General features: G+C 42.9%; 1 protein-coding gene across 1 annotated transcript; it reads right to left on the reverse strand.

Moving 5' to 3' along the window:
• Nucleotides 1-5,120: 5,120 nt before the first annotated feature.
• Nucleotides 5,121-9,719, reverse strand: drgx (dorsal root ganglia homeobox). Its single transcript, XM_047029445.1, has 6 exons — nt 9,662-9,719; nt 8,822-8,922; nt 8,166-8,267; nt 6,314-6,489; nt 5,950-6,062; nt 5,121-5,506 (listed from the first exon to the last, which is right to left on the reverse strand). Exons 1-6 carry the CDS (start codon nt 9,717-9,719, stop codon nt 5,121-5,123), a joined length of 936 nt encoding a protein of 311 aa, XP_046885401.1.
• Nucleotides 9,720-11,186: the final 1,467 nt, after the last annotated feature.

Here is an 11,186-nt window from a genome sequence, read left to right on the forward strand (position 1 = left end):
ACAACCCCAGGTCAGAGACCAGACAAAACGAAGGTGTCGTCCAAGAGAGAGTGACCAGCGACCGTGCTGGGGATTGGGGGCTGAGAGACGCGCAAGGCAGTGAGAGGCAGCCGTCAGAGCGGTGTCGTGTGTCAGACAGATGAAACAAACAGACCCCTCCACTATTTTTAAATCTGGAACGGCTATCTGCTAACAACTAGTGACCGACAGTAACTATCAGCACTTTGAAACCACTTGTTGAGACCCCTGCATGAGATTTGGTGGGGGAAGCTATTTCCTATAGACCTATTGTTGTGGTGTGTGTGTGTGTGTGTGTGTGTGTGTGTTTGTGTAGGGCTTGGGGGTGGGGGGTTTGGGGCGCATGTGCCCCTCAGGGAGACATAAATAGCCTACTGCCTGACACAGTACAGGACCTTCCTCTTCACATGTGTGCAAAGAGACAAGCACTTCTACCAAGTGTCAACAAATCGTTTCTCGTTCCCAACAGATTAGATAAACAAGATTTTGAGTTTGCATCATTTTAGATAATTCTGGATTATCAAGGAATTTTGTGTTGCTGGATGAACAGTTTTGCTCTACCAAAGCATTGCTCTATGACCTCTGAACTCTGAACCATCCAGGGTGTACAGGGAGATGTAGAGGGAGGTGTTGACATGGTTCAGAAGAGGTGTAGAGGTGGTGTAGAGGTGGTGTGCAAGTGGTGTATAGCAAATGTAGAAGGAATTGTGTTAGAGGCCTCTGAGCTCAACCCAGTCTGAGCTGAAGGGAGATTCTGAACCCCTTTCAGACCTGTGGGGAAGTTCTGCAGTCCAGTCAGAACTGTGAGAAGGTTTTGCAGGTCAGTCAGAACTATGGGAAGGTTCTGTAGCTCAGTCAAAATTGTTCTGCAAGTCATTCAGTATGCAATCTGACTGTAGCCTCTGAAGAAGGTGAGAGGGAGTTTTCTGAGCCCTCCCCCTTTCACCCATGTTAAGCTCCTACCTTTCGTCACCGTCTTTTTTCCCCTCCTCATTGCCTCCCTTGCCCTCTGCCCCCCTTTTCCACCCCTGTCTCCCCCATCCCCCACCCCACCCCCACCCCCCTCCCCCCCAGCTCACTGCTATAATAGGAGATGGCTACAGTGGATCGTTTCCCAGGAGTCTTGGCGGGTGCAGGGCTGGCTTGTTCAAATGATGGACATACACACATGGGCTGGGCTCTAATTGGCTCTCTCTCTCTCTGTAACACACACACATATTATGCTCAGTAATGAACACTCACACATGGACTGAGTTCTGTCAACCAGTGAAACATGAGGCCCCCCCACCCGGCCTGTCATTTCTGTACTGCCCAGTTACTGGGCCTAGGAAACTCTGAGATACACACACATTTTTACACACATACACATGACAGACACTAATACACATACACGTATACTCACACACATACATATACACACACGCATTTACACATACAGGCTCAAACACAGCTACAAATATGCACACACACACACACAGTCAAATGCGCATCACATACACATACAACCCTCCAACTGCCCCCCACCCTGACCTCCCCTTTCACCTGCCTCCTGTCTCCCCCAACTTACCACCCTACCATACCACAGACCTCTCAATTGTGTAAAATACATATTCCGCCTTTAAACAGTGTTAAAATTGTATGAAAATTTTATTTCATACAAATTGTTTAAATGATTTAAGTTTATTTTTCTAAATGGAGAGATGAGGAAAATGCATTATGTTGACTGAAACAAGAGGCAATACGTTTTCTAAGCCTGGCAGTGATTTATTCTTCCACTCTGCTCACTAGGACCCTCTAGTGGACAGGATCAACACGGAGTCAGCGCGTGTATGTGTGTGTGTTTGTGCAGTTGTAAGTGAGGCAGTCCATCCATTCAGAACTCCTAGCATTGATCAGAATGTGTGTAGATGGTCTCTGTTCATGCTGAGTAAGGCAGAGCCAGTCTGTGGGTTTAGGGCCAGACAGCAGATTGCTGCATGACAATATGCTGGTCTCTTACCAGAACCATCACAGAACCTAACTGATTCAAATTGATTGGATTATTGATCGTTTCAGATGCAGGAATTAAAATGAGCAGTGATGATGCCTATGGATGTTCAGACTTCTTTCTGGTTCCAGGCCTAAGTGTCATACCTACAAACAAACTGCCTACATGCCTATGTGTCTATCTTATATGTGTGCGTGTTTGTGTGTGTATGTGTGCGTGCGCCCGTGTGTGTGTGTGAATGTGTGTGTGTGTATCAGGTCTTCCTACAGTACTTCCAGGTTCTGGTTCCGGTCATGTCCTTCCACAGGCTTCTATACAACTTCATTACTGCAACAAAAGAAGTCCATTAACTTTTCCTGGGAGAACTGAGTTGAGCACTGCTTCTCCATATTCACCGACACTGTTTGTCTGTGTCTCTGGCGCCTCTCCAGCTAATTTAATACAACAATGCAGCTCCAAACTGCCTCAGGACTTTTTTTAGGTGACAAAGAATTATCAATGATGCCACATGCCCACGCTGAATGTCTCCAACAACTTGACTTGTTTATGAAATATTAAAGCTGTAAATGATGGGGCGCCGTCAAGCAAAATGCATAATGATGATCGGAGTCATTACAACCACTGCATCTTTTGTTTTTACTAATGATTAAATTCCTAAACTACTGTATTCCATTTGGAGGAATTGAATGTGCTGTCAACCGCCTTTGTGTGATTTGAGTGAATGTCAATGTCAGCCATATTGGTGCATTGTTCCGTTTTTGGGACATGGAGTATATTTGGTATAAGTATACACAGTGTTATCACTATCTGCCATGTCACTTGGTGTTTAGCTACTTTTCTTATGAGCTCTTCATATACTTGCTGTAAATTACAAATTCAGTTTAAATGAGCAGAAACACTTTATGAAACTCAATGCAAACAATCAAAAGACAACTTGAGTTTTTAAAGTCAAGATCCCACAGGACGGCTAAAGGGCATTATAAGTAGATGAGCAGAACCATTTTTAAAATAGATCATCAAAAAGGAATCAAGAAGTTTCTGACGCAATTAAATGTATTTTAATTAATAGAGTATTTACAACATGAACAAAGCATCTTTATTAACGCATAGAGAGGGGGAGAGAGAGAGAAAGAGGGGGGGAGGGTAAAAGGAGAGAGCAAGAGAATGAGAGAAAGACATGAAAAAGGGTTGGAGGATGGGGGTTCTCGGCATCATAAGGCAGGACTTCTGACTTTCTCTCTCTCCTCTGTGTCACCAGGGTGTCGCCTCATCTATAATTGAGGCAGTACTTCGTGGTAATACATAATTTCTGATCAATTATTCATGCTAATGTGTGTGTAGTTTACTTAATTGTGTTATTGACTATCAAAAGTAATTCCCTGAAAATCCTCAGGGGAGCAAATTGAATCAGACTAACTCTGGGGCTGTGTGCTCTGCTGTTAAGTATTCTACAGATGGGCCTGAAGTTAAAGGCTTAGCTAGGCAAGACTACAGAGAAGGAGATATTCTGAGACAAATGAATTAATAAATTAATAAATATTTAACCTCTAATGAACAGTGAAGCTGCCTCCAGGTGTGAATGAACATGTATTATTTTGTAAATTTGAACATTTTTAAACAGTGACCTGGCAATGCTTTCGAATGGGGAGAGTGAGACACATAGAGTGTAAGAAGGAGAGAGAGCAAGGACAAAAGGGAATAAGAGAGATAATAAATAAAGAGAGAGAGAGAGATTGAGAGATTGAGAGATTGAGACAGGAGCGTTCCTAAAAAGTAAATAAATGATAAGCTCAACGATTGCTCTCCTCTCCTCTCTTCTCCCGGCAGGCTCTGAGGGAAGCTGATTAATAATGTAGAGCAGCAGATGGCTGGAGATCCAGGCAACAGCAGAGGTACATGAGTGACTACATCTTTAATTGTTTTAAAGAACGTGTCACAACAGGACTTGAATGTTCAGTGTCCGTTCACACTTCAGACGCGCTAACAGACTGATGCTGATGGAGTGCGGCACCGCTGCTCTGTCACAGCCTCAGCCTCAGCCTCAATTCACTATGACTAACACACACACACACACTGGCTCATGTATCAGTAACACAGTACACACTTGTATACTGATGTTCAGAACTGGAGGGTTAACTTGACTTATAACAAAGTGCATCGTCATTGTCAAATAAAAGAGTAAATCAAATGACATTGTAAAGAATTATTGAGATGGTCTTAATATTGAGTCTCAATCTTTTAAAAGAAAAACTTGAAATGTTACACTTCCAGTGTTATATTTTACAGTTAAGCATGCCTTAATAAACAGATGAATGTGACCTGTAAAGTTCTATAACACAACATCAAATCTCTGAGCGTCAGTTCACAAGGAAACAGCAGGAAAATATTTCAAATTCACATCATCAGTCAGGTTGAAAGTCTTTGCTTCACATATATGACACAAGTCTTTATCCATGACAAAGTCCATGAGTTAGAGTCCAATAGCAACAATACAGTGCTGGGACAATACAATACGTCAGCTAATAGAGGGGTCCATAACCCCACAACATTCAATATTTCTCATAGCAACCATAAATTACAATCAAATTAATAAAAATGAAAGAAATATCTTAGAAAGTTTGATCCAAACACTGGGATGTCTGGTTAGATGCCTCTCCTCTCCGCTTCCACAGGAGCACACAACAGTACTGTCAAAGTATTGTGGGAGTACTGTGGAAGTACTGTAAAAGCACAGTAGGAGTATTGAAGCAGTATTGTGGGAGTATAGTATGAGCACAGCAGGAGCATTGTGGGAGTAGCGGTATTGAGGGAGTATTGCGGAGTACAGAATAAGTATTTTTGGGAGTACTGTCGGAGTACATTAGCAGTATTGTGGGAGCACTATCAGAGTGCGGTATGAGTACAGTAGGAGTATTGTGGGAGTGATATTGCTGCGTTGTGGGAGTATTGTCAAAAAGTATAAATATTTTTGTGAGTACTGTCGGAGTCCAGTAGAAGTGTTGGGAATCCATCTGTGCTTCAAGAAAGCAGGTGGGAGAGAGCAGTCATTACAATCTCAGTATTTCCGTTCCTGTCCAATACACGTGTCTGTACATGTGTCTGTCTGTCTACCCGTTCACTTCTTCTCCAGGGGCTCCTTGGGACAGTGAGGGTGTTTCTCCGGGCTGCTGCCCAGCGTCGGGGCCTTGGTAGCAGGGCTTGGACTGGAGCTTCCCCCTCCTCCGCCTCCTCTCCCTGAGCCTCCAGAAGTAACCCCCATGCCAGAGCCCACCGTGGGCCTGCCGACCCCAGCCCCCACCACCCCGACCCCGGTCAGGGCTCCAGCCCCAGGTCCGGGTGCGGCCCCCAGCAGATTGGCAGACTGCAGAACAGCCTCAGAGTGCTCCCGGGCCTTCATACGTAGGGCGGCCACGCTAGCAGTGCGGTTGCCCTGACAACCGTACGGAGGTAAGAAGGAGAGACCCATGGGGTCAGGAACGCAGCAGGAGCACAGGCCTCCACCTGAAAGACACAACCAAATCACTGAATGAGCGAAGTTTTTGAAAATCAATATATCGTCATTCGTATCGTCTTCATCACCATTGTCTTAATCACTCAAAATAAATTATACATTTGTATCATTGACAGTTTGCTCCTCGTGGTTGACATAACTTTTCTTATCATCCTCATAAACATTTTACAATGTATTCATTTATCAGACGCTTATATACAAAGTGTCCAAAAAATAGCTCATATAGAAAGTACAGCAGAAAATGTCATCAGAAATGTATTGTTCGAACAGAGTTTCAGTGGTCTGAATCAAATAACATTCTATCATTGCCAGGCACAGTGCAAACAAAACAGACAAACAAAACAATCTCCACTACCAGGCACAGTGCAACAATAATAGGATCTCAACTACAGTGCAGCAATGATGATCATGATGATCATACTAGTCCTCTTACCTTTAAGGGTGGCGACTTGAGACAGTGCTTGTGCGTAGGTAGCAGAGTTGAGGAGAGTCCCTGGCAAACAGGATGGAAAGAACGGACCACCAGGACCCACCGGACGGTTCATACTGAAAGAGTGAAAGGGAGGGAAGAGAAAGAGAGAGAGAGAGAGAGAGAGAGAGAGAGAGAGAGAGAGACAGAGAGAGAGAGAGAGAGAGAGAGAGAGAAAATTATGAAAATATGCTTTTGTGTGTTTTGCATCTGTTGTTTGATAACTTTCCACACAACTTAATAAAAAGTAAAAAGTACATATAAAAAAGGTATAAAGAATAAAGCTAATTTGGTACTATTTATGTTGAGCTCTGACCCCTGACCCCACCTCTGCTGCATTTCCATTGGCTCCTTGTGCTTTCTGTTGTGGTCCACTGGAGACTGGGAATTCAGACTGCGGGACGGAGGAGTGCCTCCCTCGTTCATCTGCTCTTTTCCTCCATCAGGGTCTCCACTCCCTCGCTCTGTCTTTCTCCACTTAGCTCTGCGGTTCTGGAACCACACCTGGAGAGGAGAGAAGAGGAGGACCAGTAAGTAACCAAAGAGGAGGAGGAGGAATAGGAGGAGAAAGAGCAAAGGAGGCCAAGATGAGAAAGAAAACCAAAAGTTTCCTGTAAAACTTTACATCATGCTGTAGACCAGGATATAATTGGAACTTGATATTCGCCCAAATAAAAGTATTGTTAGAAAAGAAAGATGGCCCTGTGCGTGAAACAGACTGAAAAAATCTGTTTCAATGACTTTCCACTGTGACTTCTCCCGAACTTCACCAAACACACAGCTGAACACATAAGGCCAAGTTCTAGTATCTTAATTGAATGAAGGTCGTTGCCTATAACAACATTTAATTGAGCAATTTTTCATTATCATATTTTAATGACTTCCCACTGACAGTTGCGCTGCCTGAGAGAGAGAGAGCTGTGATGAAGTCGTTTATTTCCCTATTTAGTGATTGTTTGACAACATCAGATTTGATTAAGACTGCGCTCGCGCACGCATTAATCACGACGTGTGAATGGAGGTTGGAATCAGGACGTCTGCATGCGCGCCTGGGCGGTGCGCGCTGGATGTTGAGTGGGGGGTACACGCAGCGAGCAACCGTCCTATTGTGCGCGAGGTACAATGATGTCAACAGCCAAACAAAATGCTGGCATTCATTCGGCATAAAGAAAGGACAACAGTTTAATGGCAGGACAACAATATAGAGAAGGGACTTATCTCACCCTTGCACCTTCTAGCTAGAAGTCACGCCCCGCCTTTCTGAATGGTCTATAATTGCTCCATTAATCTCAATTTGCTGCGTGCTCTTAATGCAGGGAGGCCCATTGACACAAAAAAAGGAGAAGTGGGGGGGGGGGGGGCAACAACTCCACAACAGAAAAGAACATTTATTTTCTAATAATTATGTAAGTTTAATATCCCTGCATACAGCGACCGATTCATGTTCAGATTTAATAATAGGAATGTTGTAATCGGATTAGATGGGAATAATTTGTTTACAATCCCTAATTTACAGCGCTGGATTCCATTATCACGCCCTGCCAAGCGATAGTAAGATGACCCAGGGGAACAAAAGGCAAACTATTATATTTCCCACAATTAGATCTGCTCTCACAACAAAACCCAAAAGCAAATGTAGAATGTGAAATTGCATACAGGACACATAGAATTTAATTACATCTGGCCAAAGTTTATAACCGGGTGTATGCAGGGCAGGAGAGGAATATAAATTGCTAAATTTAAGGTGTGTGTGTGTGTGTGTGTGTGTGAGAGAGAGAGAGAGAGAGAGAGAGAGAGAGAGAGAGAGAGAGAGAGAGAGAGAGAGAGAGAGAGAGACAGAGAGAGAGAGAGAGAGATTGTGTGTGACTTAAACATTCTCTGCCTTCTCTAAAAGCATCCTCTATACCCTCTTTGACCGGCGGAAATGGGTCCGAGCGGATGATGTATTTTTTCTACCATTGAGACGTGGACAAATTAGTGAAGAACATTATCGCTGGTTAATTATGAATGACCGATTAATCAAGCTAATCTAATATTCACCATTATGTTGATGTTATTAAAGTGCATCGCTAGAATGACAGAGTGGCTTAATTTACCCTGGTCAAACGTGCTCAGAAGGCTTTATGATGCCTCAGATGGATTGATAGGTGGAAGAACTGCAGTCTCGCGCGGGTTCTCACCTGCACACGCGCCTCTGTCAGGTTGATCTTCATGGCTAGCTCCTCGCGCGTGAACACGTCCGGATAGTGGGTCTGGGCAAAGACTGCCTCCAAAGCTTCCAACTGAAACAAGAATGTTATTAGGCTACCTATTCCTATCGAAAACGAAATACTTTGTCATATAGGCTAGCCAACGTTTAAAAGTGCTCTTTACAATGGGATTGGTTAACGTCAGGGGTCGACACATAAACTAGGCCTATATTTGAAATATGAACCTTTTTTGTTAGTCCTAGCTGTAAGTAATGCATAGCCCTATCCCCTGTCAAATCTTAGAATTAACGATTTTTTTTAAGTAGGCATATGTCTTTCTAATGTAAAAGTTGCCTGTATATTAACTATTATCAATAAAATGGGAGGATGTGAATTTTCAGAGAATTGGCTCATTCTCGGCCGAAGGGTTAACCAGTGATTATAAATGGCCTAAATCGGTAACCAACCAAATACGAGTTAATGACAAGGTGTAGCCTACAAGCAATTAATTTACACTTGGAGACATTGCTAACATATTTACAGATCAAATCATTTTCTCCATATAGTTTTACACTGATGCACAGTAGGAAATATTTTCGACTTTTGTTTGCTTGTAACACAGATAATTAAGACAAGTTAAATTTCACCTGTTGTAAAGTAAATGTTGTTCTATTTCTGCGTTGCTTTCTCCGTAGAAAGCCGTCGTCGAAATCCCCGGCAGAGTGATTGGCAAACCCGCTGGAATTCACTGAGAATTAAATTGAAAAAACTTAACACAATCTATAGGCCTACATAAGAGTTGCTAAAATGGTATAGCCTACAGCCTACATTGATAACGCATTGCTTTAAAATGCACGATAACAGTATTTATTGTAAGCCTAGGCCAGAGCACAAACAGAAAACAATAATAGGCTAATAACACAATTAAAATGGAATCAGTTGACCCAAGGAGTTTATGCCTTTTTTTAAATACACGTAGGCTATAAGTAAATTATTTGTGGACCCTTTCAGAGCAGGTGTAATCCGTTATATTTCAATAAAGCATGACACATCGATGTTGCAGGTCTGAGAAGAACCGTGACCGTCATGACATCGAACATCTGTGCCCGCAGACGGGACAACACCCGGCCGACACTGGCCCGAGGGCTTAACCGCTTTAGGTCCTCATGAACCATGCGGATACTATGTTGTAAAACAAACCGTTCAGGTTTTTTGTCCAAAATAAAGTAGAAAATCTTGCCAATGTCTAAAAAAGGTAAATCCCTCGTTTGCATCAGGTTTTAGTTTACAAATTCCAGACAAATAAATTGGACTTTAAAACCTTTTTTTTTTATAAACTAGGCTATATGCTATAAAACATCGCAATACGACTTATCATTTTCAACTATGCTCAGATAACTTTTCGTTTCATGGCAGCACACGCTTTTTATATTTTGCTACAAAAATAATCGTAACATCAACACATTGTCAAGTCATAGCCTACTTACACGTGTTAGTGCGACAGCACTCCCCATCCAGTTGAGGGGGACAGTGGAAGTAAAACATGCTGGTAGTCTTGATGACACGAATCTAAAATTAATACAAAACAAGTTTACTTCAACAGCATGATAGCTTACTTTAAAAATAAAACTATAAATAAGTAATATAGACTTAACTTATACCAACATTTAAATAAGAAAAGCTAATTCTTGTAACGAACCAATTTTAGGAAACGCTAGATCCAGTGTAGATTTAGTTAATTCGGCGATATCAGTGAAATGTAGCTCGTAAAAAACGAGGGGTATCCGCTCTTCTGCGTGTTCAGTTTGAGTTGTCTGCTCGAATAGATGATGCTGCGATGAGGAGGGAGGACAACCTGCTACAATATGGCACAACCGGCATTTGCGATCTCTCTCTCTCTCTCTCTCTCTCTCTCTCTCTCTCTCTCTCTCTCTCTCTCTCTCTCTCTCTCTCTCTCTCTCTCTCTCTCTCTCTCTCTCTCTCTCTCTCTCTCTCTCTCTCTCTCTCTCTCTCTCCCTCTTGCTCTCTGTCTTTCTCTCTCTCTCTCTTGGGGAGTGTCCAGATGTCTCTATAACTGTGTAACTGTCTACATCATGTTCAAGCTTTCAGCTCCTGCTAGTGCCTTTAGAATCTCACGCCTAATTGGTCCTAATCGGATTATCGTGGCCTTGTCTCCCCACTGTGTGGTGTGTGTACTATGTGTGCGTGCGTGCGTTGGGAGGATATACAACCATGGTAGGTTACTCCCGATGAGGAAACAATAACTTTGCAACGTTTCCTCCATATGCATCCCAAGTGATTAGTCCTGAGTTATTCCCAAAACATAAACAAACGCATACACATAACCGGTGCACTTTTTAGTTTGGTGCTTTCCTATATTAAAAAAGAAGATTACTGCTTTTGGGTTTTAGATTGACAGTCGGGCCGGATAATTGCTCGTTTGGTGGTTTAGTGGGTCCACTTTACAAGGGTCTGTGCGTGCGGAGCTATCACAAGGCCAAATTTTTGATTTTGTTCACAGCGAGGGGTCCTACGATTTATTTCTCTGCTTCGGATAAATGATCTACAGCGGGACCCTTTCAATTAGTTTTAAAGCGCACGGGGGACAACAGAGCGCAGACGCACGCGTCTCTGAGGTGAGAGCGAAATGAGCACGCGAGTAACAGCTGAAATTTGGAGGAGGAGGGCGGGATTGGATCACACCACATAAAGCGCAGAAAAGCCACTCTAATGGCGCGTAATTGGTTCTGTAATATCATTACAAGCGGATAATGGCCAGTTACGGGGCCCGCCGCTATTATGGAGCTTCCCTGGCGTACGGCGTTTACGATATTAAAGGGGGAATATAATGATATTTTGGTTATTAAATGCGCGTAATTAATTTATGCACTGCTGAAAATAAAGTTGTTATTGTGACCTCGGCGAGACGCGTGGAGAAAATTGAAATCAAGTAAGTGTTGATAACTTTATCCTATGTCATGAGTGAAACGGCCCATTAATGACAATTAGACA

Source organism: Hypomesus transpacificus, chromosome 11, assembly GCF_021917145.1.
Source record: "Hypomesus transpacificus isolate Combined female chromosome 11, fHypTra1, whole genome shotgun sequence".
NCBI lineage: Eukaryota > Metazoa > Chordata > Actinopteri > Osmeriformes > Osmeridae > Hypomesus > Hypomesus transpacificus.